Genomic DNA, 17,511 nt, shown 5'->3' with positions numbered 1-17,511 from the left:
AATAAACCCGACTTCTGGCTCTCCAGTCCTCAAGAAGTAAGCCTAGGGCAGGTCAAAGCTATGTCTTGGTTCCTCTGGATGCCAATAGGACTAGGATCACAAACCCCACAATCCATGAAAGCCAATCAGAATGAATGCTCAGAAACTCCTGAGAGTGCGTCAAGAGTATAGCAGTGGTGGCACACACCTTGAATCCCAGCATTTGGTGGGAGGCAGAGGCAGGTGGATTTCTGAGTTCGAGGCCAGCCTGGTCTACAGAGTGAGTTCCAGGACAGCCAGGTCTATACAGAGAAATCCTATCTCGAAAAACCAAAAAAAAAAAAAAAAAGTATACCATGAACTACTTGAAAGGAAGAGGCAAGAGGATCATATTCACCTAGGAGTTCAAGCCCGGCCTAAGCAACCAGTGAAATGCAGTCTTCAAAGCAAAAAAGGACGCTGGACAAAAAAGAAGCCCCAAGGAAAGATCCATCTGGAAATTGAGACATACAATGTCAGTTTACTTCTCAAAGAGAATCCTGTCTCTGCCACCTGTGGTCTCCAAGAAGGCATTGACAGGATTTTAGATGTCTAAGGACCAGATCCAGGGGAGGGAAGGCGGCAGGGAAGTAAAAACTCAGAATGTAAGGGTGAGGGGTGACCCACAATAGACGCTGTCCCCAAAAGCTAAAGACAAAAAAAAAAAAAAAAAACCAGACCTGCATCTGTCCCTGAGTCCTCCAATATCCAGCCACCCCTTTCTCCCAAAAAGTTAGGAACTGAATAGTGTAGGGGCCCATTTACCCATCCTTTGCAGCTTCTACCTATCTTCTAATTACCAAAGCCTAGCCTTAAAAATAAACAGCATGCCTCAGACTCAGCAATCCCTCCAGAAACCCAAGGAGAGCTGAAGGTCACACAACAAAGAACTCCAAAGGCACAGTTCTGCATCCTAACAGAGTAAGTGGGTTGCCTAGAAAACTCATCCTTGTGATCTTAGTTCAGGAGGCAAACAATTGAGTATTGTTTAAGGATGAGGACGAACATGTTCCACTAAGTATGTTCCAGAGGAGTTGGTGTTGCATGTCTTTAATCCCAGCAATGGGAAGGCAGAGGCAGGTGGAGAACTTTCTGAATTCAAGGAGATCCTGGTCTACAAAGTGAGTTCCAGGACAGCCAGGGCTACACAGAAAAACCCTGTCTCGAAAACAAAACCAGTATGTTCTTTGTTTGTTTGTTTGTTTGTTTTGGCAGTGCTGGAATTAAAGGCATTGGCCACCACAGACTGGCCCAGTCTGTTCTTAGGCTACTTCCTCATGGTGTGAATGTCACAAGGTGCGAGTGTCACAAGGTACTATTACCCCACCAACTGATACAATCTGTGGGATCACTATTGCACACCGTCTATTGTCAGCCAGAGCCCTGTTGTACAGTGTATAGAGCCAGTATGTTTTTGGTTTCAAAACTGAGGCACTCACCTCCCTTCTCCACTGCCCCAGCTCAGCTCTCATGACCATATCAACTGGGGTGCACAAGAGCACAGCAACCACGCCCTCTATGTTCTTCGGAGTTTACTTTATCTAAGGAAAGGCACCTAGGTACAGTCTGCCGCAGTGGACCATCCCAGCCTGTTTAGCTTTTTACAGTTATTCTTATGGATTTACTTTTCTTGCTTATAAAAAAAAATCCCAGCACTTGGGAGGCAGAGGCAGGCAGGTCTCTACACGAGTTCAAGGTCATTCTTTTCTAGAGTGAGTTCCACAGATGTAGAGAGACATTGTGTCAAAATAGTAATAATAATAATAATGGCTTTTGGGATGTGGCTAGTGTTGGACTGATAAAAAGACTCTAAAATACAAAAGTCCTAAGAGAAAACAGGAAGTAACAACTGTGATTTTAAGAGGGGAAAAGAAAGCCAGGCGTGGTGGAGGAAGCCTTTAATCCCAGCACTCGGGAGGCAGAGGCAGGCGGATTTCTGAGTTCGAGGCCAGCCTGGTCTACAAAGTGAGTTCCAGGACAGCCAGGGCTACACAGAGAAACCCTGTCTCGAAACAAAAACAAGAGGGGGGAAAGAAAGCTTCATGATGATCTAACAGCCAAGTTCCATAGCCCACACTGTGAAGAACCATTGTCTAGCAACAAGTGTCAAGCTCGGGACAGGGAAATACCTGTCACCACTCCCACATTCCCCTAGATCTTCAGGAAGCCTCGGTAGACACCTGAGGGAAAGGGTCCTCTGATCTCTGTAAATGCTCCGTCTGGGGACTTTAAGGGTTTTGGTCTCGCCCATGTCTGGTCTACCTACCTCAAGGCAGGCATCTTCCTCATTCTGCATGACTGAAAGCAAAGCAATGTGGAGGGCGAAAAGGAGACAGGCTGAGACAAACTGCTGTACCCGAACCTTTACAGCAGGACAGCTGTAGTTCCAGTCTTGCCAGCTCCTTTCCACACAAACGCTCTTATTGGAAGAGACTTCAGAACTCTGTGCTCCAAAACAAGTTGTTTTCCAGAAGCGTCTGCTTTCTCTGTGTGCTTCCGTCTCCTGTAAACAGCCCTCACGTGGTCTAAGGGGAACCCACAACTGCTGCCCGGGGTTGGGGTGGGGGGTGGGGAGTTGAGCAGCACAGTCAGGGATCAAGCGGCCACGTGGGGACGGCCGTCTGGGGTTGGGAGGTGGAGTTAGGGGAGGAGACCAGAAGTGTAAAGTGGCTGACAGTTCAGGGAGGTGGGACAGCTGAGACTGGTGGGACAGCTAAGAAAGTGGCACAAGAGCAAAGCAGAACAGAGAAGAAGGAGGCAAGCGACAGGGAAATGTGACCAGCTAGAGGGTGGGCCTCACCCGAGCGGAGTGATGTAGGCAAGGGGGTAAGATAAAGAACGCGGTGTAGAGGCACAGAAAAGATCCCAGCCTAGAAGGGGTCTCGATCAAGAGGAGTGAGGGAAGAGGAGATGGTTATAGCCGAGGAGTAACACCCCTACCCCCGAGGAGAGCAAGGGAGGGACTAGAGGACCGGGTATCGAAGGAGAGAGGTGAAGGGTGAAAAGAGACCCAGCCACAGCGGGCAGCGTGTGGACGACATCACAGGCTCGGTGCGTGTGGTGGGACCAAAGATGATTAACTAGAGGACCACATAGACTTGGCCACGCGCCAGACTGTGGGGTAGACCGCCGGTCGCTGGCCGGTCCTCGATAGCGCGACAGTTCGGGAAACCAAGGGTCGAAAGTGACTCGGAGGGTCCGCAAGCCCCTACTCCCAGCACCTAGGGCAGCACGGATGATGCTCGCACCAGTCCCACGGCCGGACTAAGGCGCTGCGGTTGTGAGCCTTCTGTCGTGGGGCTGACGACAGCTAAGAGCGACCGCTCCATAGGCTAGAGCCCGACCACCACCTCCCGCCTCAAGGCGACAGAGCAGAGCGGCGCGCGCCCGATCCACATCCGGCTCTGCGCGACTGCGCGGATTGGCTTAGCCTCCAGGGCCGCACCCCCTCCGCTCGGCTGAGGCTGGGCATTGGGCGCCCTGGTGACCAGTCGGCGAGGCTCTTGCTACGGAGTGTCTGACCCCGCCTACGGTCGGAAACGCAGGGAGGACCTTGCTGTGCCTTGGAAGGAGTGACCGGTCAGGCGGTGTTTTAAACGGCTCAGGCTGGGGAAACCGTGTCTGAGCTGTCTCAGGTCGAAAGGGTTCTCCCTTTCTCCCTTGCGGGCCGAGCTCTAGAGCCGTCAGCCCAGGTCGGTATGAGCGTTTCCAGTTGGCGCCACCTGCACGGGCTTCTTCGGGGTCCGGGATCTTTCCGGGCCGGTCCTCTGCGCCCGTGGCTTCTCGTATCTTCGGCTCCCACAGGCACCACAGCCATCTTTGCTCTTGGGCTCTCCGGTTCTGGGTAAGTTCCTCTGGCTCTGATTGATTCCCTCAGCTGCCTTCCTTGTTCTTTCAGAGCTGATTTATCCAGAGCCCAGCATGGGTTTCCTGACTGCCGTGACTCAAGGCCTGGTGCGGGGAGCTGACAGGATGAGCAAGTGGACAAGCAAGCGGGGACCACGCACCTTCACTAAGAGTCGGGGTGCCAAGAAAACAGGCATCTATACTTCTGATAGGAAGTTTGTGCAAATAAAAGAAATGGTTCCAGAATTTGTCGTCCCGGACTTGACGGGCTTCAAGCTCAAGCCCTACGTTAATTACCGAGCTCCTGCAGGCATAGACACACCTCTGACCGCCAAAGCGCTCTTCCAGGAAACAGTTGCACCCGCTATCGAAAAAGACTTTAAAGAAGGGACATTTGATGCTAACAACCTGGAGAAATACGGCTTCGAGCCCACACAGGAAGGCAAGCTGTTCCAATTATATCCTAAGAATTTCCCACGCTAGAAGACCATGAGAGAGGCCAAAAGTTTGTCTACAAAGTGGAGACAGTACTGACCAAGCCTTGGATTCTTATTGTCTCAAAGAGTAGGGGCAGCTTCCTAGCGCACTTCTATTAAATGCCTTTAGTGTCTCGTACAGTATGTGTTTTGAATCAAGTCATTGAAGTGTGCTGCAGGGCAGACTCCATGCAGTAGCTATAGAGTTCATAACAAATCCCAACCAAGTCAAGTCTGGGGGCACACTTCTCTGGCTCCAAGGTGAGGGTAGTTCCTGTTGGGTGAAAGTAGCCATCCCCAAGGAGAGCCCTAAGATGGAAGTCACAAGAGCAGTTAGTGTCACCTGCTTTCATGACCAGTCTAGTCTACCTGATTCATCATAGCCCCTGAGACATTATTTGTCCCATTTAAGACTTAGCTAACCCTTATATTTAACACCTTTTATTTATAATTGGGCCAGCAGTTGAGAAGTGATCCCTTTAATGGTAACCAAAAAAAACATTGCTCACCATGTATTCATGAAGACCCAAGTTAAGCCCATACTTATAATCTCAGCAATAGGAAGGAGACAACAGGATCTCTGGGGCTTGCTGCCCAGCCAAGTCTAGACTAGTCAGCTAACCTCAAATCCCAGCAAGAGACCGTGGCTCAAGACAGGCTATCGTGAATGGCAGCTGAGGTTAACCCCTATCTGCCACACTCATGTATACATAGAAGCAAACAAGGTAGTATTGGACACTTAGGAGACTAAGAAGGGGTTACAAGTCAGTCCAGCCTGGGCTATGTAGTAAGGTCTTTTTTATTGGAGACAAGAGTCTTGATGTCCTAGAACTTGCTATGTAGATCACCAGGCCGCCCTCAGCCTGACAGAGATCCGTCTTCATGTGCTTCCTGAGTGCTGGGATTAAAGGGATCAATCACCACAGCCCGTCTTAAAGAGCTGTGAGCTCAGCATTTGGGAAGCTTAGGTAGGTGGATCTTAAGTTCAAAGCCCAACCAGCTTAGACTACATAGTAAGCTTATGATCAGCCTGAAATATATAGGCCCAGGGAAGCACAAGATAGCTGGGAATACAGTTCAGTGCTAGAAAACCATAACTTGTCTGCCATGTGTAAGTCCCTGTATGTGATGGAACTTCATTTAAAAAAATAACATTTTCTCTTCTGAACACTTGTGTATCATACTGAGGGTTAGACACATTCCAATGCTCTCTCCAGATAAGACAATCAAAATGGGACTCTTGATAGCTCCATAGTCTGTGTTCCCATAGAAGCCATCTATGTAGACATAAGAACTAATAAGTTATTAATGCTATGATTAAGTGATGAGTGATATGGACCATAACAAGTAATTCAAGTTTGTGTTCCTGGATAGTGCCACTTCCAGTACCAAAAAAAGGTAAAACTTCTGTTTAGGAAATAACTTCTACTAATTTTATAAGGTGAGAGTTTTAAAAGAGGGGCTGTAGGGCTAGCAAGAAGGCTCAGTGGTACTTCCTGCAGAGCCTGACACCAGAGTTGGATCCCTGGGACCCACATGATGAGAGATCCAGCTTCTGCATGTCCTGTGATCTCCACATGTGCACAATATTATCTGTGTAATCACAAAAAATCAAAACTATAGGGGCTGCAGACCAGAAGTGGGTCAGGGGTTACTAGTGCTCTCTGCTCTTCTAGCACTTACAAAGGTGGCACACAGCTGTCTGTAACTCTTACTTCCAGGTGATCCAATATCCTCTTCTGACCTCTGGGAGCACCAGGCACAATAAAACACTCATGCACAGGCTGGAGAGATGGCTCCGTGGTTAAAAACACTGACTGCTCTTTCAGAGGTCCTGAGTTCAATTCCCAGCAACCATATGGTGGCTCACAACCATCTGTAAAGGGATCTGATGCCCTCTTCTGGTGTGTCTGAAGACAGTGACAGTGTACTCACATAAAAAATAAATCTTAAAAAAAAAAAACACTCATATACATAAAACAATTATGACCCACAAGTATGGTTCCTAGAACCCATATGGTGGCTCACAACCACCTGTAACCCTAGCTCGAAGGGGATTCCAGCAACCACACACAGACAGATGCATACACATAATTACAGATTTCTAAAATTAAAAAAAAAAAAAAAAGTTATTTAATGTAAGCAGGGACTTAATACAAATGAAGAGCTGAAAGTCAAAATATACCCAGAACACTTAGTTGTAGAGCTGGAAATTCACTGCCAAAACAGTAACACAAGAGTCCATTCTCAATGGTCAGCACTCCCCAAATCACATCCAGTGCCACTGCAAAGAGTGCGAGCTTGATTCGTCTCCCACTTCCAAAGGTGGAGAACATGGTCATAAAAGGAGCAGGTGGCCAGGAGGCTATTGTCAAAGCTCTGCCCACCAGAGCAGTGGCTAAGATCACGAGTCTTGACTGAGGATGAGGAGCAGTCTTTGCTGTTTTTCATGTCCTCTGTTAATGGAAGGAGAGAAGCCTTCAGTTCAGCTCTGGTATGAGCGTTAGCGGGGCCTTCCACTTGGCGATCCATGGTTTGTTCCTGAGAATGTATTGGTGGCTCCTCTGTGACCTTTAGGCTAGAGTGGTCTGCTGCTTTGACTCCCATGTCATTCTGATCAAAGAACCAGGTAGGAGTGGGCTTCATGGAATGGAAAAGCCAGGACCAGTCAGCCCCATATACTAATGAGTTAGGCATTTCGTGGGATGTTAAAACAGTTATGTCCTGCTTCTCCTCTGTAGTAAGAGACAGAAGAGGAAAAACAACATTACTCAAAGCTAATCAGCTTCCATTTATAACTCCCATCAACTTCCACCAATAGCAGCCATTCAGGTAGTACACATTTACTGAATAGCTGGAAAATCTGTGTAAGAATGAAAATGTAGACAGGTGGGTACAGAAATAAAACAAATATGCATTTTGCAATGTGCACTGTGTCTCTGAGATCAGCCAGGGCTAGACGAGACCCACAAACAGGGGACATGCTTCCAAACTGGAGGATTTGACAAAATTCATTCTCAAAGAACACAGGAGTAAGATGGAAAGAGGAAAACAGCAAATGAGAGGAAAGAGAGATGGCAACAGTAAAGAGCAATTGCAACTCTTGCAGAAGACATGGGTTCAGTTTAGAGGACTCACATGGCACTCCCAGGAACTCCAGTTCAGAGGTTTGTATGCCCTCTTCTGGTTGCCTCAGTCACCATGCATGCATATAGTGCCCATGCACACACTTACATAAAACAAGTATCTTAAAAAAGAACCAATGGGGGGCTGGAAAGATGGCTCAGCGGTTAAGAGCACTGACTCTTCCAGAGATCCTGAGTTAAATTCCCAGCAACCATATGGTGGCTCACAACCATCTGTAATGGGATCTGATGCCCTCCTCTGGTGTGTCTGAAGGCAGCTACAGTGTTGTCTCTCTCTATATAGGTATAGATATATCTTTAAGAATGCGAGAGGGGGGAGAATATCCCAATGTGGGGCTCAGTGCAGCACAGAGGCCAAGAAGACTCCAGCAAGTGTGAGCAGCTGCCTTTGGCTGTAGGACAATGGCTAGAAAGTTGCAGCCTGAGTAGGTCTGCAGAAGCAGTTTCTTTCTGGTAACTTCCCTGGATAGTTTGGCAGATGAGGAGAGCGTCAGAAATAAGCCACTAAGCAGCAGCAGCAGCACAGCGCCACAACAGCATGGAAGAGACGTTGCAGAAAGAGGAAGGACAGATGACTAAGCCAGGGCAGGCTCAGTCAGGAGCATGGTGGGTGATCATGGTGAAAATGATCCTCAAAACCCAGCAGGGATCCCACATATGCTTGTTTCTGTAATCCCAGTATCCAAGATGCCGAGACAGGGGCATTGCCATTGAGTTCAAGGCCTGCTTCAAATACATATCAAATCTGAAGCCAGCTTGGTTACATGAGACCCTGTATGCAATACACACACACGTTAAAAACAAATCTTTTTTAAAAAGAGAATGACAACTAAAGAGATACAAGGAGTAATAATGGCTTAAAGACCAGCAATGTAACGATGGGAATCTGAAGTAGTCTTCAGATTGCGTCTTTTCAGAGGGAGAGGGGCAAGAAGCAAAACTGTGCTCTGGATGAGGAAGAAAGAAGTTAGGGCATGGAAAGAGAAATGGAGGGGAGAAACAGTTCTGATAATGTGAGCTCATATTGTGGTTCCCCAAGCACATCCAAGAGCTCCCTACGGCTCGCCCTGCAAGTGACGCTCCCTACCCAGAGCCATAGGTAGAGTTGGACTTAACTAACACCAGGCTCTGGGAGAAAGGGAGCCAGGGGGAAGACAATGCATGTGCATCATGGGGTGACCAGAGTCCACGCTGTTCAAAAGCAGAAACATCAGAGAAGGCAGGGCAAGGGTGGCCATTGACACGTGGTAATGCTTCCCGACAGACAGGAAGGGGTTAGGGAGCTGCACAATACAGAAGGCTGGGCATGGGAAGCCAGGATGAAAGTGGGTTCTTGAACCTGAGGTACAAGGCAGGTATAAGTTCTGAATATAGCCCATGGAGAAAAATCACCTGAGTCCCTACCCTTTAGTCAGCTTTATGTCCCCACTTACCAATGGCCTTCTGGCAGTTGAGAATCTTGAAGCCATTGTGCATGCAGGCCGCCAGGAGTAGATGGTGGTGAACTGGGTGCCACTTGAGCCTCCACACACCTCCTTGCACTGGTACATCCGCCAATGGCTGTCTTATGTTTCGAGTGTCCCACAGCAGAACATGCTCATCATAGCTGGAACCATCCAAGCATTGGCACACAGGAAAGACCATGCTCACTCACCTCTTCCCCATGACCTTGTGGCAGCAGCAAATACCTCCCAAGTCCTGTCCCACTGCCTTTTTTTGAGACAGGGTCTCATGATATAGCCTTGGCTGCACTGGAACTCTGTAAAGATCACACTGGCCTCAAACTTAAATCCACCTGTCTCTGCCTTCCTAGTGCTGGAGGTAAAGCCCAGTGTAACCTGCCTGTCCCATTTATAAGGACAAAGGTGAACCCCACTTTCTGGACCCAAATGCCTGAACTATGTATGGGGTGGCTGAGAGCTATGGACTGAGTTTTGAAGTCCTTGTGGAGCAGAGCTGAGGAGTGCAGAGCAGCAGACCTGCTGCAGGGACTCACCTTCCAGTTGCCAGTATATGCTCCTGATGGGGGCTGCTCTGGATGCTGCACACACCCATGCAATGTCTGCAGGCAAAGGGGAACAGACAAGGTACATGTGAAATCTCTTAGACAGGAGCATGGAGGAGCCACGCCCAAGCTCTCACCCTGGCTCCAGGTACCTTTTGCTAGTGAAGACAGGTGTGCCCAGCATCCTAGTGTCCCAGCCTCTCAGAAGGCAGTCATCTCCCCCTGTGGGAAGACAGAAGTCCATCTACAATGATATGAATGATAAGGAATCTGCAAGAAAGTCTTAGAGCATATGCCTTTCTTGTGTGCTTTTACAGTACCACTGGTTAGGAAAGCCCCAAGAGAACATCAGAAACAGTCATTAAGCACTGTATCTAATTCTAATTGAGGGAACCTAGGTGAAAGATAAAAATGCTGTTTACTGCTCTAGAGTCAGTTGGACCTGGGGAATTGGAGCCAGTGAATGAGGTGGACTAGGCAGCAGTTTCCCACCCACACATCACTCATCCGCCATCTTACATGCATCTATTCCCCACATACCCAGCACCCACCACCCGTCCATGGAGGCCAGAAGAGGACATCAGGTTCCCTGCAGCTGCCATGTGTGTGCTGGGAACTGAACCCAGGTCCTCTGGCAAGAGCAGCTAGTGCTCTTAACCAGTGAATCATCTCTGCAGACCCCAGTACAAGCCACTCTTATTCTCCCCAGGTCAGTAGGCTCCAAACTTTCTCCCCTCCTGTTTCATAGCCTATAACATTAAGCTGTAAATCAGGAAACGCCACTTCTCTGCAGTCACTCCACTTCCTCCTGCGGCCTGCCCTTGCTGCCTCTCATCTCAAGCCCTTCCATCCTCACACTAGCTGTGCTGGCTGCTGTTCTCTCACAGCAGAGTGATGTGCACCACCCCTTTATTCTGATTCCAGAGCATTCCCACACTGTATAAATCCCTGTGACATAACATGTTAGGCTTCCACTCTCCCCATTCAATTTAAGCTTTGAGAAAATGGCCTATGTGCTAAGGCATCCCAATTTTTTAAAAAAATTTTTTATTGTTTATTTTATGTTCAATAGTACTTGTCTGCGTATCTGTCTGTATGCAGGTGCTAGAAGCCCTAAAACTAGAGTTACAGACAGTTATGAGCCACCATGTGGATGTTGGGAATTGAACTCGGGACCTCTGGAAGAACAGCCAATGTTCTAACCACTGAGCAAACTCTCCAGCCCAGACATCCCTATTACATAAACGGTGCTTGTATTTTCTGTTTGTGGCGTTGTTTGGTTTTGGTTTTCTAGTTTGGAGGGTTTTTTTTCTGTTTTTTCGAGACAGGGTTTCTCTGTATAGCCCTGGTTGTCCTGGAACTCACTTTGTAGACCAGGCTGGCCTCGAACTCAGAAATCCACCTGTCTCTGCCTCCCAAGTGCTGGGATTAAAGGCGTGCGCCAGAGGTGGGTTATTTTGATTTTTGGATGTTTGTTTCCATTTTTTTTTTTTTTTTTTTTTTTGGAGAAAAATGAAGATTATTGTGTTTGGCTTTGTCTTCACTCTGGCGATGCATGTAGCCCAGCCTGACATCAGACTCACAGCAATACTCCTCTTCAGTATGGGCATTACAGACGTGAGGCACTGCGACAAAACCCAGTGAGTATCTGTGGAGTGAATAAACTCATCCTGCAGGATCAGAGGCTGCTCCACTCTAACTGTGCTTTAAATCAGCTTTCTTTGTGGTAGAACTAATCCTAGAATTAACCAACTTCATAAAAACCGTGCAACAGTATGAAAGCAAGCAACCCAGAGAAGGACCCCCACCCTCGGGAAATTAAAATAAGCACTCCTCATAGAGTAAGACTCATGGTGAGTGCTGGGGCCCATGAGAAATAAGACATGGAGTGGGTTGGTGCAGGCCTCTCGATAAAAAGAGAGCCAAAGCCGGGCGTGGTAGCGCACGCCTTTAATCCCAGCACTTGGAAGGCAGAGGCAGGTGGATTTCTGAGTTCATTGCCAGCCTGGTCTACAGAGTGAGATCCAGGACAGCCAGGGCTACACAGAGAAACCCTGTCTCGAACCCCCCCCCCCCAAATAATAATAATAAAAGAAAAGGACAAACCTGAAGTCAGCATGCTAAAGTCTACAGAGAACAAGTAAAGAATATGACCAGCAGCTGGAAGCAGATTTCATAGGAAGAGCACCATGAAACAGGGCAGCTGCGCAGTGTGTCTGCTCCACGTAAAGCCAACAAAGGCCAACTGTGCACACTTCCCGAGAAGTGGGACATGATGCCAGCCTCAGCTGCTGGCCCAAGGATGTACCTTCTAAACAGTCCTAAAGCCTCACATATTCTCAGTCATAGCTTTGGCCTCACCCCACCCTCGTCTTCCTATCTGTCACAAGTCAGCATCAGAGATGACTGTACTAGTGTGCAAGGTTACTCACCTGAATACACGAGTTCTGTCTGCCAGTAATTGAAAGCAGCAATCCAGGCCTCAAAGTGATGGGCTGGCCAAGATGCTACTAGCTGTAGTTCAGCTGTGCCCTCATTCACCATCAGGAGGTGCAACTGCCCCTTAGAATCACTGCTAATGATCTTCAAGGGCTGTTCTCTGGCCCTGCAAACAAGGAGCCAATAGAGAGGCTGTTAAAGTCTAGTTAGCATCCTTTTCTGGTTTTTTGTTCAATTGTTTTTGAGACAGGTGGGTCTTTTTTTTTTTTTTTTTTTTTTCCAAAACAGGGTTTCTCTGTGTAGCCCTGGCTGTCCTGGAACTCACTTTGTAGACCAGGCTGGCCTTGAACTCAGAAATCCGCCTGCCTCTGCCTCCCAAGTGCTAGGATTAAAGGCGTGCGCCACCACTGCCCAGCGAGACAGGTGGTCTTAGACTTGAAATCCACCTGCCTCAGCTTCCCAAATACTGGCATTACAGGAAGAACCATCACAACCATCGTCTTCCAGCTTCTCAGATGTCCCAGGAGACCCTGCCATGTAACCAGGCTCAAGACGGCCTGTTGGGTACCTCACCAAGGATGAAACTATCACATAGTTCATCACTGAAACCATGGTTGGCTTCTCCTAAACATCCCATCTTCTCACCATCACTAACAGTCCAAAATGCTACAAGTTTCAACTTTTTTTAAAAAAGACTTATTTATTTATTATATGTAAGTACACTGTAGCTGTCTTCAGACACTCCAGAAGAGGGAGTCAGATCTCGTTAAGGATGGTTGTGAGCCACCATGTGGTTGCTGGGATTTGAACTCCGGACCTTCGGAAGAGCAGTCAGGGGCTCTTACCCACTGAGCCATCTTTCCAGCCCCAAGTTTCAATTTTTAAGGTTAGGACTGACAATGATATACAGATTTGGGGAACCAAGCTAGCAGAAGGCAGCTTTAATCCTTTCTAGAATAGATACAGGGAGTATTCTTCAGGAGACTCAGAACCCAACCAAACCTAGCCCTTACCTGACAGATTTCCCAGTGGACCAATCCATTGACAAGGACAGACAATTCTCATCCAGGGCGAGGCTGGATATTGGCTGCAGGGTGTAACTGTTGTTCTACTGGAGAGAAAAGGGACACTCTTGTGTAACAAGCCTCCAATCCCTAAGGTGCTCCGGATGTGAGCAAAGGACATCAGTTACTTCTGTTTGTTTCTGCAGACAGGGTCTCCTCTAAGTTGCTCAGATTCATCTTGGACTTTCAAGTCCTTTCATTTTAGCTCCCCAAGCACTTGGTATAGAGGTGGGCTCTGCCTCGCCTGAGTTTTTGCTGTTGTTATTTATTTATTTATTTATTTATTTATTTTTTTCAAGACAGGGTTTCTCTGTGTAGCCCTGACTGTCCTGGAACTCACTTTGTAGACCAGGCTGGCCTTGAACTCAGAAATCTGCCTGCCTCTGCCTCCCAAGTGCTGGGATTAAAGGCGTGTACCACCACCTCCTGGTTGTTGTTATTTATGCTTTCATACCTAGATGTTGCTTGATGCCTCATGCATATTAGGCAAGCAGTCTCCACTGTGCTCTAGTGAATGTTTCATCTACCAGTGAGCCCCTGCCACTTATCGAGCACAAGGCATGACCTGAGGACATGGGAACTAATACCTTAAGAACTTTGCCGTATCCATAAGCTTTGGGAACAAGGTTTCTCAGTGTTGCCTCTGTGTACTCCTAGATACATTAACCTCCTTTGTGGGTTCCACAAACCACTACTGGGCCATACTCTATATTGTGCCTTCCTGGCACATTCTATTCCCAGAGACAAGGCAAATAGCAGTGATCTACTGCTTCCATTTCAGAAGCCAGGACAGCCACTAAAATATCATTTCTCAGCCAGGTGGTGGTGGCACACACCTTTAATCACAGCACAGCACTCAGGAGGCAGAGGCAGGCAGACCTGTGAATTCAAGGCCAACCTGGTCTACAAAGCTACACAGAGAAACTCTGTCTTGAACTCCCCCAGTAAAACAACAACAAAAACCTAAAGAGAAGTTACGTCTCTTGTCTAGGGTCTATGTGAATTTTATTATCTAAACTACCTGAGTAGTGTTTGGCTTCCCCAGCAGGCAGCTATACCAAAGTTCTTTCTTGGATTTTGTGCTCCTACTTTGAAATCTGACTCTTGGGCCCAGTCCTCTTTCCCTCATTTCTAGGACAAGACTGTACTGTACAGACCTAAAGCAAGACTTCCTACCCAGCTTCTCGGTTACCACCAGTCAGCACCTTCTAGATCTTTACCCTGACCCCACCACAGCAATAGTCATTGGTGTGTGTCCCCGCCAACCCCCAACTAGGGCAATGTGCACCTTGTTGATGATGTACCCCATTGTCCCCACAGATCCTCCTCACAATAATCAGGTAGAGTCATTTTGCTAAAGCATGAATCAGGATCACCATGAAACATATGGGCAAAAGATCACTTAGGAATTCAGCTCTTCCAAAACCTATAAGATCTATCATTTCTGAGCTAGAAAGATGGATCAGCAGTTAAAGCTCTCCCTACCCTTCCTTAGCAAAGAGTTCAGTTCCTAGCATCCATATCAGGCAGCTAACAACTACCTCTAACTCCAGCTCCAGGGAACCTTCTTCTGGCCTATGTGGGCACGGCACGTGCACATGGGAAATTTACTGGTATTCTTAGCCTTGGTATAAACCCAAGACAGACTTGTAATGCATTCCCTACAGAGACCCAGACCTACTGACACCTTTCTATTGGATATTCCAGGTGTCCTCATCTCACAAGAACCCTGTACAACTTAAAATAGACTCCATGATTTTTTTTTCTTTTTGGTTTTTTGAGACAGGTTTCACTGTGTAGCCCTGGCTGTCCTGGAAGGTGCTGTGTAGTCTAGGTTGGCCTACAACTCAAAGAGATCTGCTTGCCTCTGCCACCAGAGTACTGGGATTAAAAGCAGGTGCCACCACTGCCCAGCTGACTCCATGATTTCTTAAAATATTTACAACAAAGTCTACCATGGAAGAGATCATTCTACAAAAATGACTGTCTCAGCACAGCCTCCTCCTCAGCAGTCTCCACTTGGTTCTTTTCCCTCTGAAACTTCATCTTTTATCACTGACCTCACATTCCATCAGGCGGAGCAGCCCTATGGATCCACTGGCGTTTGCCAAGCCTAAAAGCACATGGCCAGAGACTGGGATGTGGCACCTGAGGGAGAACAGATAAAAGTATGCACTCACAGCTGGGAAGAGCTTCCTGAATCCCAATGACTTTCTGTATTTCATTTCCAAAACCAAACTAGAGCCAACTGTTGTCTCCAAACAAAGGCTTTTCAGGTTATCAAACTTGATCTCAGGGTGCTTCCCAGACTAATCGTGACTCTGGGGCTGGGAAACTGACCAGGGAAGTTCCAAGGACCACAAATGACAGAACACAGAGTTCAGTTATTCACTGTATCACTGGAGGGCATCAGGCTCTCAGAACAGGAGGGGTTACCCAAACCCTACCATTTCATGTCCAGGACAGCAGAAGAGTCCCTTCTTTGGACCTCAAGCAGAGGTTTAGCCGTGTTGTGCTCACTGAAGCTGAACAGGTAGAGACGACCTAAACGAACTTGAGGCTCACTGCCATCCAGTGCAGGCTACAGAATATACAGAATATTCTCTGATTATTTCAGATGCTGGGGTAACAAAGAATAGGAAACCTAACTGGAGCAAAAAGGAGGGCCAAAGCATAAAATAGCTTATAAGGTAGGTACTTTCAATTTCTGAGAAAAATCTCTTTTCCTGTCAAGTGTTCAATGAACAAGGGCGTTCTCCCAGACCCAATACAGCCAGGACAGTCCTGACCTACCTGCAGGTACACCGCCGCAATTCTACTCTTAAGTGGTTGTTTTGGATGCTCAGGAAACCTCCCGGAAGTAGGCACGGTCCCGAAAGATACACTTTACCCTTCCCATTAGTTTTCACAGTCTAGGCCCCTGAGGTTAGCAGTCCCTCTTCTCCTGCCCCTGTTGCTTCACCCTCCCGGTCATGCACCTGGTCCCTGGGCGCTCGCAGCTGGTAGGTTCCGCAGGCCAGCAGATGCTGGTAACCTTCTACTGGGCACCATTCCACCGAGTCCGCGGTAAGCTCAGTGTCTACTGCCTGCAGGACTCGCAACGTCCCTGCGTGGCTACCCGCCATTGAGCCAGAACCAAAGGATGCATGCGCCACACTCTCTCTCCACTTCCCTCAGTCACTGCCGACCCTCCGAAGATTCCCGGTACAGAGACGCTGCGCCGCCTACAGGCTGGAGGACCATAGGAACACGATACACAGTCGTGCCAAGTGCGGGGAGCAAGAATCAATCGTTTAGGGAAAGTGGAAAAACCTGACCTCAAAAAGATGTAGAAGCCTTCCAGCTATGTCTCTAAAATACTCAGCCCCCAGTAACTCGTGACCTTGGATATGTGGTCTTCTAGAAAAAAAATTGCAGTTGGGAGGCAGAGGCAGGCAGATTTTTGAGTTCAAGGCCAGCCTGATCTACTGAGTGAGTTCCAAGACAGTCAGGGCTATACAGAGAAACCCTGTCTCGAAAAACTAAAAATAATTTTAAAAATCACTTTTTATTTATGAGTTCACTGTAGCTGTCTTCAGACACACACCAGAAGAGTGCATCAGAACCCATTACAGATGGTTGTGAGCCACCATGTGGTTGCTGGGAATTGAACTCAGGACCTCTAGAAGTGCAGTCAGTGCTCATAACTGCTGAGCCATCTCTCCAGCCCTAGATGTGTGGTCTTTGCTGAGGCAAAATACTGCTCCAGGTAAGCTCTGATCCAATATAGCCTTCATGTAAAGGAAATTTTGGAAACATGCAGAGGACTTAATGTGTACCTTTGAAGTCTAAGACACTGAATGCATAAGTGAGTCCAGAATGCTACAAGACAGACCTGCAGCACCCTTTTGCCCAGCACTTGCAGTGGCCGCGGTAGCAAATGTCTTGATTAAACCATGAGACAGACCCAACAGACAACAATTTCGTTTTAGTCCATCCAGTTTTTGGCACTTCGTTACAGCAGCTCCAGGAAGCAAATTCATAGGACACCTGGGTATCCAGCCCTGGAACTGAAGCAGGAATATGGCTATATAGCCTAGCTTGCAGGCCAGTTGGCAGCTGAAGCAGCGGTGGCACCTAAGGAATTCTGAAAAAACCCCAATCCCTCCAGCAGTAGCTTGTTCCAAGGCCAAGTAGCCCAACATACTATTTTAAGACTAAGGGTCCCATCGTTGAACCACCAGAACATTCATAGAACAGCTACAAAGAACAAGAGGCAGGGATAATCAGAAGGGAGAATGGGATGGTAACAGATATGGGGAGTAAGCATCAACAGATTGGCCTGATGGAGCCCATCTCACTGCACAGCAGCAGCTGTGCTAGCATGTGCAGATTTGATGGGGAAAACCCACAGGCAAGCCCAGGGTATACCAGAACCTTTACCAGCAATGCCTGGAGGTCAGCTGTCCATCCCTGTGCGGTCAGTCTCTAGGTGGAATTTTCTGATGCAGAGCTGGCAGTAAAGCACCCTCTGCTGG

The 17,511-nt window shown here is 47.8% G+C and overlaps 3 protein-coding genes across 35 annotated transcripts in view; 1 reads left to right on the top strand and 2 right to left on the bottom strand.

The window, feature by feature from the left end:
• Positions 1-2,608, bottom strand: part of Pnpla7 (patatin-like phospholipase domain containing 7) — a 78,083-nt gene extending 75,475 nt beyond the window's left edge. For 9 of the 17 annotated variants that reach the window (XR_001782552.2, XR_001782553.2, XM_006498020.4 and 6 more), the window contains exon 1: positions 2,285-2,608. Coding sequence is in view for 7 of the 17 variants with exons in the window: in XM_006498020.4 (XP_006498083.1) it covers positions 2,285-2,314 (30 nt within the window). In the remaining 10 variants the exon portion in view is untranslated. Of the gene's footprint in view, positions 1-376; positions 473-2,284 lie in introns of all 17 variants that reach the window. The other 8 variants (XM_006498017.4, XM_030250966.1, XM_017318029.2 and 5 more) reach the window with 5 other exon arrangements.
• Positions 2,609-3,499: 891 nt separating this feature from the next.
• Positions 3,500-6,128, top strand: Mrpl41 (mitochondrial ribosomal protein L41). The gene is made up of 2 exons (NM_001031808.2): positions 3,500-3,710; positions 3,917-6,128. The coding sequence occupies exon 2, from the start codon at positions 3,940-3,942 to the stop codon at positions 4,345-4,347; it is 408 nt and encodes a 135-aa protein (NP_001026978.2). The 5' UTR covers positions 3,500-3,710; positions 3,917-3,939; the 3' UTR covers positions 4,348-6,128.
• Positions 6,129-6,411: 283 nt separating this feature from the next.
• Positions 6,412-16,427, bottom strand: Dph7 (diphthamine biosynethesis 7). Of its 17 annotated transcripts, none has more exons than NM_001355556.1 (9): positions 15,788-16,176; positions 15,442-15,575; positions 15,055-15,142; positions 12,944-13,041; positions 11,924-12,096; positions 9,644-9,713; positions 9,483-9,548; positions 8,920-9,092; positions 6,412-7,075 (listed from the first exon to the last, which is right to left on the bottom strand). In NM_001355556.1, exons 4-9 carry the CDS (start codon positions 12,970-12,972, stop codon positions 6,588-6,590), a joined length of 999 nt encoding a protein of 332 aa, NP_001342485.1. In that variant the 5' UTR covers positions 12,973-13,041; positions 15,055-15,142; positions 15,442-15,575; positions 15,788-16,176; the 3' UTR covers positions 6,412-6,587. The 17 variants fall into 17 exon arrangements, with proteins under 17 accessions (NP_001342485.1, NP_001342488.1, NP_080320.1 ...); NM_001355559.1 differs by having other exon boundaries at positions 15,973-16,176; NM_026044.4 differs by having other exon boundaries at positions 12,944-13,038; positions 15,973-16,176.
• Between the last annotated feature and the right edge of the window lie 1,084 nt (positions 16,428-17,511).

This window comes from Mus musculus, chromosome 2, assembly GCF_000001635.26.
Source record: "Mus musculus strain C57BL/6J chromosome 2, GRCm38.p6 C57BL/6J".
NCBI classification, from domain to species: domain Eukaryota; kingdom Metazoa; phylum Chordata; class Mammalia; order Rodentia; family Muridae; genus Mus; species Mus musculus.
Note: the sequence above shows the minus strand (reverse complement) of the source record. Positions and strands in the feature narration are given on the sequence as shown.

Coding starts and splice junctions, on each gene's coding strand:
- Mrpl41 (NM_001031808.2), top strand. CDS start 3,940: ATGGGTTTCCTGACTGCCGTGACTCAAGGCCTGGTGCGGGGAGCTGAC.
- Dph7 (NM_026044.4), bottom strand. CDS start 16,119: ATGGCGGGTAGCCACGCAGGGACGTTGCGAGTCCTGCAGGCAGTAGAC. Junction 9,549..9,643: donor CCTGTCTTCACTAGCAAAAG/GTACCTGGAGCC, acceptor CTTTGCCTGCAG/ACATTGCATGGGTGTGTGCA. Junction 7,076..8,919: donor CAACTGCCAGAAGGCCATTG/GTAAGTGGGGAC, acceptor CTCTTACTACAG/AGGAGAAGCAGGACATAACT.